Source organism: Pollachius pollachius (genome assembly GCF_949987615.1).
Source record: "Pollachius pollachius genome assembly, chromosome: 18".
NCBI classification, from domain to species: domain Eukaryota; kingdom Metazoa; phylum Chordata; class Actinopteri; order Gadiformes; family Gadidae; genus Pollachius; species Pollachius pollachius.
This window is the reverse complement of record NC_136951.1, coordinates 20,766,872-20,787,012: the sequence shown is the minus strand read 5'-3', so window position 1 is coordinate 20,787,012 and position 20,141 is coordinate 20,766,872. Positions and strand designations below refer to the sequence as shown.

The 20,141-nt window shown below is 48.0% G+C and overlaps 1 protein-coding gene across 1 annotated transcript in view; it reads left to right on the top strand.

Annotated features, from left to right (window-relative positions):
* exoc4 (exocyst complex component 4) overlaps window positions 1–20,141 on the top strand; it is a 115,181-nt gene that overhangs the window by 66,164 nt on the left and 28,876 nt on the right. Inside the window, exons 12-13 of the mRNA XM_079756215.1 lie at window positions 9,301–9,403; window positions 9,843–9,959. Of these exons, the coding sequence (XP_079612341.1) occupies window positions 9,301–9,403; window positions 9,843–9,959 (220 nt within the window). The remainder of the gene's footprint in view (window positions 1–9,300; window positions 9,404–9,842; window positions 9,960–20,141) is intronic.

The following is a 20,141-nucleotide window of genomic DNA, read 5'->3' as shown; positions in this document are numbered from 1 at the left end:
CTCCGGCGAGGGTTTTTGAGAGGATAAATCTCAGCGCTGGCTTTAATTAGGCCTGCCCACGTCTGCCCTGACCCTCAGCACTCTCTCTGCTGAGGCAGAGCATGCAGAGGGAGAAACAAAAAGAATTAGACCTGGCACCCAAAAAGAAGAGCCTGGTTAAAGGGAAGGTCACCCTGATGCATCTCAATGAGGGATGCATAGCCAAGGCTTTTTTAGCCGATAAACAATGACTCTAATGTTGTTGAGTGAGGTGTAAGATGGAGGACGGCGTTCTACAGCAGAGAGCTATAAATTCAGTCGTCCCTGCACTAGCATGGACACCCCGACTCTCTTGTGAAGCCTGAGTTGTACGAGAGAGCCTGGGGCTTAGAGCTTGAGCGGTGATTGGGTGGATTGGTCTGCAGGCGGGTCAAAGTAGAGGAACAGGCAGCTCAATGGGCCAATAGCTAAAAACACAAATCCAATGGACAATGGAAGTAAGTGAGGTTGACCTCTTAACAGCGACGCATTAGGTCTGACTATCCCTTTACTATATTGCCAGTACACTGTTTGAGTATGTTCTTGTCGCACCATGCTCCCAGATCTCCATGGTGCTACAGCACGCTGTACTGAGGCCTAAACAATTAGTGTGTGTTTGTGTCACAGCACCGCGGCCTGCTGCCTGTCTGCGCAGCGCCTGCTGGGAGCCACTTGGTCGTGTGCCTCTAAGGTGTTTAATTAGGAGGGAAAAGAGGCACACTTAAAGCCTGGAACACTGAGGCACCGACCAGCCAAATGTTTAGCTGCACCTGCTCTCTTGGGTGCTCCGATGAGTACCATTGTGTATCTCACACACACACACACACACATACACACAAACACACACACACACACACACACACACACACACACACACACACACACACGTCAGTGTGTGTGTTGTTATGGTCCCCATGACGATTTATTCTTAAGTGAGCACATGGCTTCACTTATTATTAGAAAACCAAGACGATAGGCACCTGTGCAAAGGATTCAATGGGCTTTTTTACATCCGTATACGAGCAATTATACACACACATACACAAAGAAAACCAACAACACAACACGCCCTCAAAGAAACACACACACACACACACACACACACACATACACACTTAACCACCATTGGGCAGAGCAATCACCAGTCTTTCTGTCTGTATTGACTGCTATTTAACAGTAATCACCAGGGCTGCTGTGATTTGGGGGCCGTAGGGGTCACTCATTCAGCCATTGCAGGCACTCTGCATCCACACCACGCAGGAGGAAACCTTCTGGAAGGCCTGTGTGTTTGTGTGGACCTGTGTGTTTGATTGCGAGTGAAGAAGGTGTGAGAGAGAGAGACGGACAGAGAGAGAGCGACCACCAGTCGTGGTGGTTGAACGACTGTAACCATCTCTTCTGGCCTCTATAAATAATGTTACCAACACAACATCTTTCTTTTAGTGAATTTGCTGAACGATGGCATTAACCTCCTCCTAGTCCTTACATTGTTTCTGTTTGTGGACAGAATAGTGAAGCTTAGTTCTTTCCACAATAATGTCTATTCACAAATACCAAAGCTCCTGATGCTGTTCACATGAATGACGAGGAGCCCCGCCGTGCTGCGTAGCTCAGCGCTGACAGCCACCCCAGATTGTCTGTGGGTATCGGTGCCCGGCCGTTGGAGACTACTGAGTAGGGCGTCCTGGGTGTGGTGCATCGGAAAGGAGGAAACGTTATCTTTTGAAAGCAGAATCACACGAAGGCTGGTTACCATCAGTGACGCCGCCATCAGAGGAGCGTTCTTCAAATATGTTACTTTAAATATGGACTTTATTTGGAAAGAAAATCAGTCTCCTGAGACGCAATGGTTTCAAGATCGCTTAAGAATGCAGTAGATAATTTTGAGCCACCACAGTCATCTATCCACAACAGAGGCAATAGAGGCCCCCTCCTTAATGCCTCTGATGGGTTCATCCACTGCTCTCGGCCACGACTCCCTCCTCCTGCTCCTCCTCCTGCTCCTCCTCCTCCTACTCCTCCTACTCGTCCTCCTCCCTGTGTGTCTCCTCCTCCTCCTCCTCCTCCTCCCTGTGTGTCTCCTCCTCCTCCTCCTCTACTAGAGATAAAGGAGAGAAGCGAGTGAGCGTCGCGTAGGCTAAGATGGACGGCAGGAAGTGGAGCAGCGGGCTGGCAGGAAGTGGAGCAGCGGGCCGGCAGGAAGTGGAGCAGCGGGCTGGCAGGAAGTGGAGCAGCGGGCTGGCAGGAAGTGGAGCAGCGGGCTGGCAGGAAGTGGAGCAGCGGGCGTTGGCCCGGCGGCCACGAGGTGATCTGTCATGGCGGCGCGGCCGCGGCGCAGCGTCAGCTAAACGAGGCCATCTCATTTCCTGTTTGCTCCAGGAAGCGGCTGTCTGCGGGCCGCCGTAGCCGGCTCCTCCGCGCCCTGTCATCAATCTCCCCGATTTAATTGGTCGGCGCCGCCGCGGCACCACGGCAACAACTCACACACGCATACCTACGCACACTCATCGTGCACGCATGCATGCACACACGCATACACACGGACACCCTTGAGCATGTAGGCCCCCGTGCTGACACGCACACACACATACAGAGCATTATTAATAGACTTTCACACTTGCAAACCTTGTGCCGTGCACACGTGAACGTGTTACGGGCCAACACTCTGTTTGCACGCAGCAGACGCATACCTAGGGTAATCCAATGAGTGCCTTCCGACTTCACTCCTCGTCTGTATACACACACGCACACACACACACACACACACAAAATGAAGACGATGTTATCTCAGCACAGTTGCCTTAGGGGATGTTTAAACTACCAAGGCGCGTGATTCCAGAGCCACGGCATTAAACTGCTTCACTCTTTCAACTCTCACTCCCGAGTCCATTTCAACCTCAAAAGAATGACGCCGAGAAATCTGCAGCGAGCGCTTGCCTGTAGTGCGTCCAATAAGGACCGGGAGGCTCGGGCAGGGCGGAGGCCAGCCGAGGTGAGGAACACATTGTAACCACTGCTCAGTCATTGTTCCCGCTCTCCCCTCAGTCTCTCTCGCTGCCTCTGTGCCTCACCTTCTCTTTATTTTTTTCTTCCTTCCTCTCTCACGTATGCTACATGTGTCATAAATGAGGAGCATCTCTTGAAGGCAAGGGTGAACCTTGGCACTGGAGACGTGGTTAATAGCTGGTATTACGTCATCCCCGTAGAAGGTCTGTTCTATGAACACCATTAATACCTGCTACTATACTGTGTGTGGGTGAGCAGTGTGCATGTACATTAAACACACACACACACATATCTATTGTCTGGTAAAATAGTGCATCTTACCACCTAACATGAATTATTGTGTGCAGACGTGCGCGCAACAGAAGCCAGTGGATGTGATGCAGTGTTGTTGGGGAGAGCCTGCTGTTCTCTCTGGCTGTCTGGCGGGGGTTTGTGTGGGAGGAGGGAACCATATGTACTTCACCACAGCACGCCGTTACACTGCAGCTACTGAGGCACACGCGCAAATGTCAAATACTTTACCCAGACACACAATCACAAACTCACGAAAACCTGTACAGCTTTTAGATTGCAACCCATCAACCAAATGGAGTCTGAACACAGTTGTCAGAGGGGCTAAAGGTAGAGAACACAGTGCCATCCAGTGGCCAGTGGAGATCATTGCATGAGGAATTGCATAACGGTCCCTGGTGGCAGTCACATGGGGCATCCCTGAGCAACAGGGCTTTTACTAATTGAACAGGAGGCTGGAGTGGCAGGGATGGAAAGACAGCTGGGTCTCAATGGGTTTGCTTCAACTTCTCTTATTAAAGTTTAAAGTTTACTTTCTTTGTAAAGAGCCTTCAAATCGAATACTATTTGTATCAAAGGGCTTACAGATTATTGTGCAGTAACAAGGTTGCTAGGTTTAAGCACAATAACAGGAGGTGCAAACACAAAATACTAAAAACAAGACATCAAATTGCTGTAGGCAAGTGAATAAAGATTTGGTTTCAGTCTAGCTCCGATAAGTCTTACCTTTGAGGAAGCTTCACATTCAGTATAGATGCAGAGTGTATGTGAAATACAGTTGGTGAGTTTGCACAATTCCCAAGCAGCCTATCTCACCAGACCCAATCTGTATCACGTGTCCTATGAGCCATGGACAGGCCCTCTCCATTATGTTACTTATTGTAACATCTAAAACTAGAACTCTGACTGGTATGATGATCACTGCAGAGCTGGAAATGATGGAGGTTGAAACATAAGATATAGAAATTGTAACACATAGTCAATATGAAAACATAAACAAGATTATTTCCTTAATTTCTCTATCTCTCTCTACCTGTATAATATAAACATATAGCAAGACGCACTTGCTATCAACGCGTGCGTTCACACGTTTTGCCGTAGGATTCAGTGAGTGCTGTCCTCTTCTCTGGGGGTCCACCCATCAGGTTGATAGCCTCCGGGGTATTGTGAAAGATTAGTAGGTGCTGATTCTCTGACCTATCTTGTCATAGTCCCCCCTCGGTGCGTTTCAGAGGAGCGAGTTCTGGGCTCCTCTCAGTGGTTCAGAAAGAGATCAATCGGCCACTTCGCCTCCCGACGGGCTTTATTTCATACTCCCTGCCGTTGGAGATGGAAGGCCGGAGCCTTGAGAACAGAGCGCGTTGGTGTTCCCGGTTATTTACCAAGTGTTTGCGTTGCTGAGAAGCCTTCTCTTTTTCCACTACTCCTTGCACTACTCCTCTCTGGGAGGATGAACTGCGGCCCCCCTTTGGAATAAGTGTGTAATTCTATTCCGAGTTATGCTCTAACAATGAACACACAGGGCACGGCATCTACAATTATCCAGTTCCAGGCCCCAGGCGATGACATCTGTTTCCTAATGACAGTTAATTAGATGCTGTCATGTGCAATCAACAGCAGTCGCTGCTAAGGAAGTGGGATTGGAGTGCGTCTGACGGTGGATCCAGAGGAGCCAACATGCCCTCCAGGAGGGGGGGGGGTGTTGTTACACACCCCTTTCGAATCTCAATCTGAGAATGTGTGCGCGTGCGTGTGCACATGCATATACATATGTGTGCATGTCTGAGGGAGCGACTGGAGGTTTAGCTAATGCACGAGGGAAGGTGAGTGTGATTACTACTGAGCCTCGCTGCAGGCCGTCTGTACGCCCGCCTTGCCTCAATCGTTTACCTTTTTGCGGGGGAATGGCTTTCTTTAGGACACTTTCATATCAAAACAATTATCGTAAAATTGATCAATGCGTGGTAAGAGGTTGAATCGATCTGTGGCGTTGAACCAGCAGACCAAAAGTACCAAGGAAAGTGGTCTAAATCTGTTCAATTTAAAGGCTTTGCCATTTCGGTCACGTGACAATTTCTGATGGAAACAGCCTAAAATGTGGAAATAGTCGTCGCAGTTTAAATTGGCTAATGCAAATACAAAATGTTGAACGACATTATGAACAAATTAACAAATCCAGTATTACCATGCATGTATGTACCGAGCCACGTTCAAATGATGTTTTATGGATCTCGCGGGTTCACACACAGCAAGATCAATCCTAATACCCATGGCATTGTATGGTCAAATTGAAACAAATGATTGCATTGGAATACGTAGTAATACACCTTGAAACGGGCTTAGATCCCGATTGTAAAGCATATCTAGACATACACACTTTAATGCTTACCACATAAATATATTTGCATTTCAGCATAATCCCATTATTGCATTACAGGGTTTATGTAAACAGTTTAAGCTCATTTGACATAAACACCTCATGTTGTGTAAACCACATAACATTTCATACTGTTGAGTCTTATTATTATTTTGTTGCTACATGGAGATCAATGTCCAGTAAAACACAGTTCATACAGGGATTCACCAGTAAGATCCACTCAGACGCAGCCAATGGTTGTTGTCACTGTGTCCAGTAGACTGTCTTGGGCTGGGATTCGGGGCCAGTGACCTTTGCCAGGGCTCTGACGTTGCTTGGAAACAGCCCACCTGGTGTACTGCCGAAATGTCTCGCGTCACATGCATTTTTTCAATGCATGTGTTTATCTGAATGCTACGCTTCGTCCAAATGTGTGTGTGTGTGTGTGTCTGTGTGTGTGTGTGTGTGTGTGTTAATTTGTTAACTATCATTGGCATTAACATCATCAGCCATTGCTGTCTTTCTATGTCAACTTCACACCATCTGCCACACAGGCATATCCTCCTAGGTCTTGATCATACTAACCGCGCCGAGAGTGATTTTCCTTACAGGAGACTTTGGAGAATCCTATGCTATCCTCTCTACCCTCCCTGCCCGAACAAATGACTTACTACTGCATCATTTATCCCCAATCTCAATCAATTCATGGCCTGTATATTAAGGTTATGAGCTATCTCAACGGTACCAAGACAATGGCTCGCTATAGTAGTCAGACTGTGCCAATGCTGACTGTTCCAGAGGCGTTGATGTGCTCGGAGCATGGTGTGTCCCAGCGGTACAATTAAAGGCCTGTTTTACCCCCAGCCCCGGCTCCTCCAGACTCCCAGCTGCTTGAGCACTCTCCTGAAGAGGCTGCGGGCCAATCGGCTCCAGATGGCTATCTGGCTCTCCCCATAAAAAATGAAACCCCTGCCCTCACTGTGTTATTTAACTGGTGTCACTCACAGAACCGCCAAAGATCCATCTGTGTGCTGCGCGCCCGCACTAGCTTGAGGTTCAATCCACCTTGTTACGGTGGAACAGGACTACCCTAGTGTGTTTGGGTGCCACACGTTGGCTTAGGTATTGCTTTGTCATGCAGTCAATTTAATCGGGCGATACGATTGTTGTAACTGTAATTAAGTTCTTGCTTTGCTGACGGGGAATCGATGCCCTCACGTTTTGGTCCTTTAATGGATAGTTTTTGCTTCTCTGCTTTGGTAGACTTGAAGTCCAGCTTGGTCAAACTCTCTCCGTCTCTTCGAGCGAGCCGATTCGCACACACTGCTCAACTTTATTTGCTGACTTATTGGCACTTTTGAGGAAAAGTTGATTGTGTGTGTGTGTCTTTGTGCGTGTGTGTGTATGTGTATGTGTGTTTGTGCACGTGTGCGTATGCGTGCGTGACCATATGTGTGCCCATATGTGTGCATGCATGTTAAAGCATGGGCCATCCATCAAGCGGCCCCTGATCTATTGCTCCTGCCTGGTTGTGTGTCTCCGGCTGTCTGCAGCCCACTAACCTCCTGCCTCTGCTGCACACGCACAAACGCACGCATGAGCGCATGCACACAGGCACAGAGGCACACACGTACATCTGTACACGCACGCACGCACAGATACAGGTGCACAGACATACACACATATATTCACTCTCTTTCATGCTTACCTTTGCAATTCCTAATTTCTCTTTTATCCTCCTCTCCATCTTTTCCTAATTTAGTCCTGTGATCCCCTGTTCCTGACACCCACTGCAGAACATCCCATCAATAACCTCTCCCTTTCTCTCTCTCCCCCTCCCTTACCCTCTCCCCCTCCCTGACCCTCTCCCCCTCCCTCCCCCCTCCTCTCCCTCTCTCTCTCTCTCTCTCCCCCTCCCTCCCCCTTCCTCTCCCTCTCTCTCTCTCTCTCTCTCTCCCCCTCCCTCCCCCCTTCCTCTCCCTCTCTCTCTCCCCCTTCCTTACCCTCTCCCCCTCCCTGACCCTCTCCCCCTCCCTCCCCCCTTCCTCTCGCCCTCTCTCTCCCTCTCCCCCTCCCTGTCCTTCTCCCCCTCCCTGTCCCTCTCCCCCTCCCTCCCCCCTTCCTCTCGCCCTCTCTCTCCCTCTCCCCCTCCCTGTCCTTCTCCCCCTCCCTGTCTCTCTCCCCCTCCCTCCCCCTTCCTCTCCTTCTCGCTACCCCTCCCTGACCCTCTCCCTCTCGCTCTCTCTCCCCCTCCCTGTCTCTCTCCCCCTCCCTGTCTCTCTCCCCCTCCCTGTCTCTCTCCCCCTCCCTGTCTCTCTCCCCCCCCTTCCTCCCCCTCTCCCCTCACTCTCTCTCCCCCCTCCCCCCGTCGGTGCCCAGTATGATAAGGCCCGTCGCGTTATGGGAGCGTTTGATTTATCCGTGCGTTTAAGTGCGGCGAGCCGTCAGACACAACGCGCGCCGTGGCCGCGCGGTTAGTGGGTGAGACAACTCCGTTGACCGCTGACCCGCTGATTAATGCAGGCCGTGTCGGGGCCCCACGCCCCGATGTATTACCGCTGGACCCCGGCCGACAGCACAAACACCTGCTCTCAGCCGGGACCCCGACACGACCGCCGCCGAGCCCCCCGTCAGGGACGCGCGCGCGTGGGGGGGATGTGTGTGTGTGTGTCTGTCTGTGTGTGTGTGTCTGCGTGTGTGCGTGTGTGTGTGTCTGTGTGTGTCTGTGTGTCCATGAAATGAAGTGAATGCATTTGACTTAATTTTTGTCATAAATGTCAATCTATATTCCTGATTCCTATATATTAGCGTTCAGCCCTGATTGTTATTTGCGTACCCTCACACTTGGATGCTTCCCATTGACTAGAACGATGCTGTATAGCGACGCAGCCATCCAGACACCAGCTGCATGGCATTAACATCAGCTCCCTGGTACTATATTACCATTAACATCAGCTCCCTATAGGCTTCACTCCCCACCACCTCCACTCCTCTCACAATCACTTATGGCCCTGAAGTCCAAGCCAGGGTAACTCCTACAGTAGTCTTACTAACTCATAGTAACTCCTACCATAGTAACAGTAACTCATAGTAACTCCTACCATGGCAACAGTTACTCCTGGTATCTGGTACTATATTACCAGTAACTCAGGGACTTACACCATAGCAACAGTAACTCCTAGCATCTGGTACTATATTACCAGTAACTCATAGTAACTCCTGGTATCTGGTACTATATTACCAGTAACTCATAGTACCTCCTGGTATCTGGTACTATATTACCAGTAACTCACAGTAACTGGTACTATATTACCAGTAACTCACAGTAACTCCTGGTATCTGGTACTATATTACCAGTAACTCACAGTAACTCCTGGTATCTGGTACTATATTACCAGTAACTCACAGTAACTCCTGGTCTCTGGTACTATATTACCAGTAACTCACAGTAACTCCTGGTATCTGGTACTATATTACCAGTAACTCACAGTAACTCCTGGTATCTGGTACTATATTACCAGTAACTCACAGTAACTCCTGGTATCTGGTACTATATTACCAGTAACTCACAGTAACTCCTGGTATCTGGTACTGGTTCTAAGGTCTTCCTTGCGTCCCCTTCTCTGCAGCTTCATCCAGGAGATAGAGGTGAACATGGGCCCCAGCCAGGCCAAGCAGTGCCAACTGCGCACCTTCCTTACCTACTACATCAATGACCTCTTCCTCAACCAGGTCAGTCGGTCTAACAGCATAGCATCACCTCTGGGTACGTCACAGTGATCAGGCCTAGAGGAGGCCATGCTTAGAGGAGTTGGACATGGAGTAAGACTGGAGCACCTGAAGAAGAACTGTGAACTGTTTTCTACATCAGGCCGGTTGAGCTGTATGGAGCAGTCAATACGTCTCAGTGTGAATTCACAGGACGAGGAAGTGAACCTGATTCATCACGGTCTACATATGTTTCCTTCAACACATATATATATATATATTTGGCGTAATATGAATCTTGGGTCCCAGCATATTATCAAGCAATCCAACACTATGTAAAGATGTAGTCTGTCCTGTTAAGAGACGGTGCTTATGTGATAACACTGTAACAAGGGCCCAGCTCTGTGATGGCTCACCCAACGCCCACAGGGCATCATGACCCCTGCTTTGTGCGGCCCCCCAGGTGCGGACGGAGATCAACAAGGAGATCGAGTCGGTGAGCAAGACGGCCGACCCGCTGAAGATCCTGGCCAACGCGGACACCATGAAGCTGCTGGGGGTCCAGAGACCACTGCTGCAGGTAGGACCCAGAGCAGGGTGCTGGAGGTAGAGTCCTGAAGGTAGAGTCCTGAAGGTGGAACAGGGTCCTAAAGGTGGAGTCCTGAAGGTGGAGTCCTGGAGGTGGAGTCCTGAAGGTGGAGTCCTAAAGGTGGAGCAGGGTCCTAAAGGTGGAGCAGGGTCCTAAAGGTGGAGCAGGGTCATAAAGGTGGAGCAGAGTCCTAAGGTGGAGCAGAGTCCTAAGGTGGAGCAGAGTCCTAAAGGTGGAGCAGGGTCCTAAGGTGGAGCAGAGTCCTAAAGGTGGAGAAGGGTCCTAAAGGTGGAGCAGGGTCCTAAAGGTGGAGAAGAGCCCTAAAGGTTGAGCAGGGTCCTAAAGGTGGAGCAGGGTCCTAAAGGTGGAGCAGGGTCCTAAAGGTGGAGCAGGGTCATAAAGGTGGAGCAGAGTCCTAAGGTGGAGCAGAGTCCTAAGGTGGAGCAGAGTCCTAAAGGTGGAGCAGGGTCCTAAGGTGGAGCAGAGTCCTAAAGGTGGAGAAGGGTCCTAAAGGTGGAGCAGGGTCCTAAAAGTGGAGCAGAGCCCTAAAGGTGGAGAAGAGCCCTAAAGGTGGCGCAGGGTCCTAAAGGTGGAGCAGGGTCCTAAAGGTGGAGCAGAGTCCTAAGGTGGAGCAGAGCCCTAAAGGTGGAGCAGAGCCCCTAGCTCATAGCATGTTGAGCCACCATCACAATGTGTAAAATGGCTTCTGGCCGACGCTTCAAGTAGACGTATTATCTCTTTATATATTATTTTCTTTATGGCTGTTCTGCTGTTCAGGCTTCCCTTGCCACTCTCTCACAGGGCGTCAGATTGGAGGGGCGGTAGCCCGGTTGTAAGTTTGACGTAAGCTGGTAACTTAAAACTGTCAGTTACAACCAACGCATGCAACAGCATTTGTTTAACCTATAGTGGGCGATTGAGTCCAAATGGGTGGGTGTGTCCAAATTTACATGATCGCTTTCTCGTCTTATCGCAGAACTTTGTACGATCAGGTCGAGGTTTGGACTGGGATTTAACACGGCACTACTATGTCGCCCACTACAGCATGTTTCAGCGAAAATAAGTGTTTCCAGGCTTGGGTTTTTCCTGAACACCTGTCGCCCGAATATCTTGTTAGGCGCGTGTTGAAAGGCAGGGAGGTAATCCAGTGTCTGTCCCAGCGGACCGTTTATGAATCAGGATAGAAGTGTGAACGCGCTGCTGAGATGTGACTTGGAACCCCATGATTAACAGGAGAGTGGGGATAGCAATTTTAATTAATCTTGGAGGGAAAAAAAGGTTTTAATGAAACTGAGCATTCAGAGAATACAGACGGACCATTCTTGAGAGGGGGGGGCAACAAGGCTGTATATTATCCTGCAATATGACACAAAAATATGATTGAATAGCTCCAGTGTCGTTGGCCATTATTACTTGATTCAGGTTTGATGCCTCAGGGGAGGTCTGTGTGCAGGGACATGAGCGTAAGCTCTTTCCGTACCTTACCTTGCCGTGCTACCGTAGTACAATGTTTCTCAAATAGGAATACTCAACAAACAAGGAGAATCTGCACCGCTAAAACAGACACAGTAAAAGGTTTTCCATGGCAGGAAATAATATGTTGGTTGTATAGAAATGTTTTAATGGATTCGTTAATTAACGGTGTAAGCTCTGAGCCCTCTCTGGCTTGTCCCTTTCGGGGGGAATAATTAGCTTACAGCTGCATTAAGCCAGCTCACCCAAAACGGGAAGGTCATGCTGTTAAGTTTTTATAAGAGAGAAAGCTCCGGACATTCCATTCATCCCAGGAAGCTATGTGAAAAACCACAAAAATGATTTGTTCCATCCATACCTGGCTGATTGAATATCTTCCAGGCAGAACATAAGTAAAGTGAGTTTAGAACCCCTGCCTTAGCAAAGCGAGCAGAACAGCAGCCCGTGTCAATCCCCCATACCCCCAGCTGCTGCTGCTGATGCTACGCAGGCAAGCGACATGTGACATGTACAGAGACCAGGCGCCAAGCTGAGGTGTACAGGAGCGCCGGAGACAGGAAGGGAGTTGGCAGCCCGGGCAAATCGTCACTCCACTTCATCTGTCAGTTTCCAGAGTGGCTGCGTGCCTGGTGGAGAGCCAGCACTTCTGTCTCCCAATAGCCTAAAAAGCAGCAATTGTCAAACTCCTTTTCAGATTCAATGAAGTGTTATTTTTTTGCCGTACAAATGCGCAGTGTGAAATGGCATATTTGTGAGGTGTGTTTGCGTGTGTCTCTTTATGCTTTGTCCCTGCTGATCTCACCATCTCTCCCCTTGCGTGGAGAAACAGGCTGTGCTTGTCGTTAAACTGAGAGCGAGCGACAGTGCTTGTCACTTAATTTCAGAGAGAGGGAGCGGTCCTCAGCGTTGCCGGCGTTGCCTCTTATCAAGCAGGAATGCAGCATCTTGCTAATTACCCTGCGGCAACTAATGAGTGTTTCCGATGATAGTGGGGTGCACGATAAAACGCTCCCTTCAGTAAAGGCTCCTTACCTTTTATTCTTTGTTTAATTCGGGTACATCCAAACGTTCCTTTCCATCGTATGGAGTGCATACGATGAATGTGTTTTTCTGTGCACAAAGGTTTGCATGCTGGGTGGAAGCCCCCAAAATCTCCTAAGGGGAATCTCCTCTGATCTCCTCTGAAGGGTACTTTTAGGTAGTTAGGAAACCACTGGGGATGATTTGTGTTTTGGAGTGTGGTAGTGCTTTCCCTATTTGTCAGCATTTAATAGGTGTGAGTTTATAGCTTTGTCCCCATATAAGTCTGCACAGCTGACTGACTGTGTGTGTTTTTTGTGTACACTTACGAACATGCACTTAAGAGCCAATCGTATCTTATTAAGTGTTTTGTAAAGTGTCACAAAACTTGATAGAGAGCGAGAGAGACACACGCGCAGACCGCTGGTCTCTCCAGCAGTGCAGTTGGGTTGGGGAGAATGTGTGGCTTCCATTTGGCCACAGCACATTAAGCACACGCAGTCCCTCCCCTCGCCCGACCAGATAGGGGGGGACGCATTTAAGGACACACAGGCTCCCCGCAGTCCACCACAGCACACATTAACAGGTGTAGTGTAGTGGGGCCGGTTGGGGCAGGGGCCCCATTAGCCCTGGTGGTATACATTAGCAGAATGGGCCTCTATGAGTCATGCCTGGGGGCGCAGTGGGAGTCCTTCACACACACTTATAGAGACACACTCTCATACTCACACACACACCCTTATAGAGGGGAGGAGCAGCAGTGTGCAGACAAACAACACACACACACAGACAGACACACTTATAGAGTGTAGGGATAGTGTACAGAGACAAACAACACACACACACACACACACTTATAGAGTGTAGGGATAGTGTACAGAGACAAACAACACACACACACACTTATAGAGTGTAGGGATAGTGTACAGAGACAAACAACACACACACACACACACTTATAGAGTGTAGGGATAGTGTACAGAGACAAACAACACACACTTATAGAGTGTAGGGATAGTGTACAGAGACAAACAACACACACACACACACACTTATAGAGTGTAGGGATAGTGTACAGAGACAAACAACACACACACACACACACTTATAGAGTGTAGGGATAGTGTACAGAGACAAACAACACACACACACACACACACTTATAGAGTGTAGGGATAGTGTACAGAGACAAACAACACACACACACACACACACTTATAGAGTGTAGGGATAGTGTACAGAGACAAACAACACACACACACACACACACTTATAGAGTGTAGGTATAGTAGACAGACAAACAAAACACTCCCAAACACAAACACACACACACACTTTATATTGTGTAGGAACATTGTACCGACAAACAACACACATATGCACAGGCACACAAAGAAAGATAATATCGCTCAATGTAACTTTTTTAGGTGTACTTCTTTAGGGCTGAGAGCTAAAGGCGATTAATCTTCACAATTATCTTCCCAGATTAATCAATTTGTCCATTTAGTAAAACGTAAAATAACAGCAAATGATTCATTCCTTCATGATTCATATTGATTCAGATTGATCATAATGATCCCTGAACCAACTATCTAAAGCATTAAAGTAGGCTGCTTCAGCTAGCACTGGAACCCTATGAGGTTGAAATAAATGTGTTTTGAGTTCTAGGAAGGGGGGGGGGGGGCGTGTTGTCCCCATAGCGATGAGCGCCACCAGCCACTAGCTTGCTGAAGCTAGTACCGTCGTTGTGTATAAGCGTTATAGTGAGAAATCAGATACTAAAGATCAGTTCGTAGATTGAAGTGATATAAAAATAGGCTAATAACCTATTCATCAATGGTTTGTTGCAGCCCTGCCCTTTGTTGCAATATGAAACAGAACATTTGGGAAGGTTGTTTTTTAGGATCTTGGCATAAGCAGTTGATGTCCTAGCTTGTGAATGGGCTCAGTGTTATTCATCCTTTCCCGTTGACTTTTGCCTTTGAGGTCGGGTGTGATTATGGTAAATCCCCTATCTTGCTCCTGGCTTTGGAGCTGATAATATTCAACCCACACGTGCACTTACTCTGCAGACTAAAGTTAATAACTATGACAACGATGAAGGGCTGATTGGCCTATCAGGGGGAGGCAGCAGGATACCGAGACATTTCACTGTATACAAACGCGTATGTATGGTAATAATATTATAAATATGAGCACGGTCCGGTTTGAGTAGATAAGCGGCGCGTTGGGAGGTGGAAAGGTTGATGTCGGCCCCGGTTTGATATCACACACGTCTGATGGTCACTAGCTATCTACATAGCCAGCTAGCTATCTACATAGCTAGCAAGCTATCTACATAGCCAGCTAGCTATCGACATAGCCAGCTAACTATCTACATAGATAGCTAGCTAGCCGTGATGGTTTCCTTTAGGTCTTGTTTTGATGTTTTGTTTTTATTCTTCTTCTTTCATGTATTTATCTGGTGCCTCTGACCTCTTGCCAATTTATTCACATGGTTGTTGTTCTTGTGTTTCTCCATCCTTTTTCTCCCCAATGTGTATTAGTTTACTTTGTTTTTTTATTCGCATTTTATTCCTCTCTCTGTATCTCTCTATCTCTCTCTCTCTCTCTGGCAGTCTATGTCTCTCTCTCTCTCTCTCTCTCTCTCTCTCTCTGTTGTTACCCCTGTTGGTGTGATGCTATCTGCCCGCTGTTGCTGCTGCCCTGATTGATTCATTTAATTAGAATTGTGGGAGGGGGGACATGGTGATGGGGGAGGGGGGGGGGGGGGTGGTCACTCCACTGTATAGGAGATTGGCTCCATTAATCTTGGTAGAAACCTCTGCCCCCCCCCAACACAAACACACACCTACAAATACATCACCACACACACACCTACAAATACATCACCACACACACGCCTACAAATACATCACCACACACACACCTACAAATACATCACCACACACACCTAAACATACGTCCCCACAAACAAAGGCACGCATGCATGGGGAATACACTTACATGCGCAAAAAATCCTTAACTTACATTCCCCACACACGTAAGAACGCACACACACCTTAACATACATTCCCCAACTAACAAACACACACACACATTAACATACAGCCCCATACACCTTAGCATATATTCCCCAACTAACACACACACACACACACACACACACACACACACACACACACACACACACACACACACACACACACACACACACACACTCACTGACAGAGGCGGTACTCAAAGTAACACACTACTTAAGATGAACACACACACTTCAGACTCTCCCTGGTTTGTCTCCTGCAAGATTGAAAACGACTTCCTGTTCAATTAACCTGAAACACGGTAGCTAACCACCTGCAAAGGCACTGTGTGTGTGTGTGTGTGTGGTGTGTGTGTGTGTGTTTGTGTGTGTGTGTGTGTGTTTGGATGTGTGTGTGTGTGTGTGTGTGTGTGTGTGTGTGTGTGTGTGTGTGTGTGTGTGTGTGTGTGTGTGTGTGTTTGGATGTGTGTGTGTGTGTCTTTGGATGTGTTTGTATGTGTTTATATTCACGTTCATGTGTGTGTGTGTGTGTGTGTGTGTTTGGATGTGTTTGTATGTGTGGTTATATTCACGTTCATGTGTGTGTGTGTGTGTGTGTGCGTGTGCTTCCCCACTGTGTTCCTGTGTGTTCACAGTGCGGAGCCATAATTACATTAAGCTTCATTCCCTCACATTGGCTCTCAGCTCTTGCTGCTAAGTAGCTTTCATCGGGACCCGGCCACCTCCCCACAGTGCACACTAACAAGTGGCGTGTTTTCATGTGTGTGTGAGTATTTGTGAGTGCATGCTTCTGCTGATGTTTTTGTGTACCCACACACACGCGCTCTCTGATTGGCCATGAAGGGCTTCATCTGCCTGCTGCATTGTGCGGCGTTTGCTTGACAATAGCTGCTAATGACTCTGACCTACAGCATCTCCCGATTGACTTGTGGGGGGGGGAGGTTGGGGCATTGCACGGTGACATATTTAGACATTACACATTCACAATCTAGTTACACAAACACCGATGCGCACAAACAGGTAAACAGGCATAATGACACTGACCTTTATCAGGTGGTGCAACATTTGGAAGGTAGTGTGTGTGTGTGTGTGTGTGTGTGTGTGTGTGTGTGTGTGTGTGTGTGTGTGTGTGTTGTGTGTCTTCAATCTTCGTTGCAGGGGGTCTGATCACATTTTGTTGATTGGCTTCCTGTTGTCAGTGAAACACACACTGTACACAAACAAGCAACACACACATGAACACACATACAATGTGTGCACACATACACAAGAAAACTCAAACAAACACACATGCTGTACACACACAGTGTGTGTGTGTGTGTGGCCACGGTGCTTTCAAATCTCTTTATTATGGATCTTCTCAGCAGCATCCAACCTAGTGTTGTCACCATACTGGATTTTCTTATTGCGATACAATACCTTGAAAAAACCTTGTAACCGCACCAGTTACAACTTAAAGCTGCCAGTGTGGTCCCTTCTCACTCACTCACTGGTTCATGAGCAAGTGTATGCTCACTCACTCACTCACCAACATACTCCACACTCATACCACATACTTATTCAGTCACCAACTAACTGATTCACTCACTCAACCTTTCACTCCCCACTCACTCACTTGTTCACTCGCCTCCACTCACCCATTCACCAACCTCACAAATACCATTCAACAAATCCCTTTGTTTATCTCCTCCATGTTCTCGATAGAGTAATGTGGGAATTAATTCTGGTTGGTGGAAATCATTGTGGCACACTGGAAGTGCATAGGTTCCTTCAAATGATTCTCAATCACTTATCTTACGGTGTTCAGATTTACAATTACCATAGAAGGTAAAACTGTTAAAGGCAAAATACCCCGGATCTTGCTTTCAAAAGCATTTAGTCTTGCTGTTTTTAACCAACGGCAGGACTGTCACAGCAAACACACTGATATTGTTGAGGTGAATTGAATGGTATTGTGAGCATTTCAAATGAATATACAGAATAAACGGCTGTATCTGGCACCCAGACGGACCACCGCTGTGGCCACTTCCCCTTCGGGGTGAACTGAGATCTCGTCCACAGCAGCCCCCAATATAGGCCTCATCACGCCAAGAGAGAAGGGAGGAAAAACCATGAATGCCATTCCAATTAGCCCAAACGTTCCCGAATCCCTTTTATCCGGCATAAAGAGAATTGTGTTTAAGCATCCGTCGACAATTTAACAACTGTTTAGCCTATCAAGGGATTTGGCTACCTCATAAACCTGTCACAATTACTCAGGGCGTACAATGGTGATATTTGTGTTCTCTTTAAATAACCCCAGGTGGAGTGCTGTGATTCCATTGGTTAGAGCGGCTATTCTTGTTCGCTAAGCGCCTTCAACAGACAATTATTCATCACTTGTAGCATATGTCATTTTAATAGATTGAACGCCCATTGATTTTCCATTGGGGTTTTCAACTTGCGGTTGTACCTCGAGGCGTGTGTGTCAGACCACGTCTCTTCCCCCCCCCTCCTCCTCCTGACTGATGGGAATTCCTTGACTTGCTCATGGGCACTTGCATGGATTTTCTTTTCAATCCCCGTGTCTCTACTCTGGCAGAAGGCCCCTTAGTAGCCTGCAGCTCAGCACTCCCCTGTACACCTACACACACACACACACACACACACACTCACACTCACACACTATAACACAAACACACACACACACTCACACTATAACACACACACACACACTCACACACTATAACACACACACACACACACACTCACACTCACACTCACACTATAACACACACACACACACACACACTCACACACTATAACACACACTCACACTCACACTCACACACTATAACACACACACACACACACACTCACACACTATAACACACACACACACACACACTCACACACTATAACACACACACACACATACACACACAAACACTATAACACACACACAAAGCACACCTGCCACCCAGTTATCTCCCACCAGACACATGCACTGCCCGGCTCATGCCTCGATGCCGGGGGAACTCCAAGTTTCTAGGTGTGCGTGTGCCTGAGTGCCTTTGTGTTCATGTATGTGTGTGCGCGTGTGTGTGTGTGTAGTCTTTGCACATAATCTATGCCCACAGAGGTGGTTAAAAGAGAGGAGTTAAAATGTCAGCTCTGCTACAAACATGCCCTTTGGTTTGAAGGAAAGCTTGTAGCAGGAGGGACAGGGCCCAAGATAAAAGTTATCGCTCTAGTTCTGAGAGGCAAGTAAATGTTCTGAATTCAGAAGCGACCAGCCTTATGCTCTAAGGCATGTATATTTATGTATAGAAATATGCATACATAAAGTGTGTGTGTGTGTGTGTGTGTGTGTGTGTGTGTGTGTGTGTGTGTGTGTGTTTTCGTATGTGTGTGTGTGCATAAGAATATGCATGCATGATTATGTGCCGGGTACATCACCAGCAGTGTCATTGTAATGCGTTCTGCAGGGGATATATGTTCCTCTATGTGGTCCATTAGACCCATATGGACCTATTGTATCCCCCCCCCCCCCCCCACACACACACACACACACACACACACACACACACACACACACACACACACACACAAAGTAACACACCACTTAAGATGAACACACACACAAAACAGCAGAACAGTTTCCTTTTTATTCTTCTTTCTCATCTCAATCACCAGCTAAAACACACACACAGGCGCACACACTCTTTCTCTCTGCCCACTCTATCATTGTCACACGGACACCATTTTCTCCATTGGAGCTGTTCTTCTTAGGGGGGCATCACAGAAAGCTGGTGGGTGTTTTCTGGGGTGTCTGTGGGCTGCCCCAGCCCCGACCACTATTTGCAGGAGATAATGACGCAGGGAGGAGGTGTGTGTGTGTGTGTGTGTGTGTGTCTGTGTCTCTGTGTTCCTGGGTGAACCCTCTGGGGGTAACATAGGGATATGATTAGTGGGAGTGCCTTCCGGGGGCGCCATGCTAAATCACAGAATGCAGGCATAGAGGGAGGGAGTCCCACTCTGGGTGTCACTAGATGGGTGTTGATCTGGCGGGGGCGTGCCGCAGTTGGGCGGAACATATGTGTGTGTGTGTGTGTTTGTGTGAAGGCGCTTCATCTGTGATCACCCAAGTGTGATATTGGTCCTCATTTCTCAATTACAACGTCTGCAAACACTACATTAAGCATCTCTGCAGGGGAGAGAAGATGGAGGTAGACTCCTCCTCCATGTGTTTCAGAGTCCCACCTCTGCTCAGCCACTAAGGCGTTCACTGCGGTGATCATTACCCACACGTTTAATCCATCACCGCACGCCTCCTCCGTGTTTATTTGTGTTCCTTGTTTCTGCAGTCATCGTCCGCGTGGCGGTGTGAATACAGAACGATGCGGTTGATGCAGTATGAGCTCCTTCAGCGGCTGGGGCTTCAGATCTCATAGACTTCATCAGACAAATGATTTAACTTGTTCTCCTGGTCCACACACACGGCGGTCGGTTGGCTGTGAGCCAGCGGTCTCAAGCACAACGACTGGACGTTATGGGAGATGATCAACTTGGAATCGGTCCATGCCAGGTCACACACACATACGTTGAAGTCACCTGTGTGTGTGAGTGTGCACGCTCATATGCACGAGTGTGTGCTC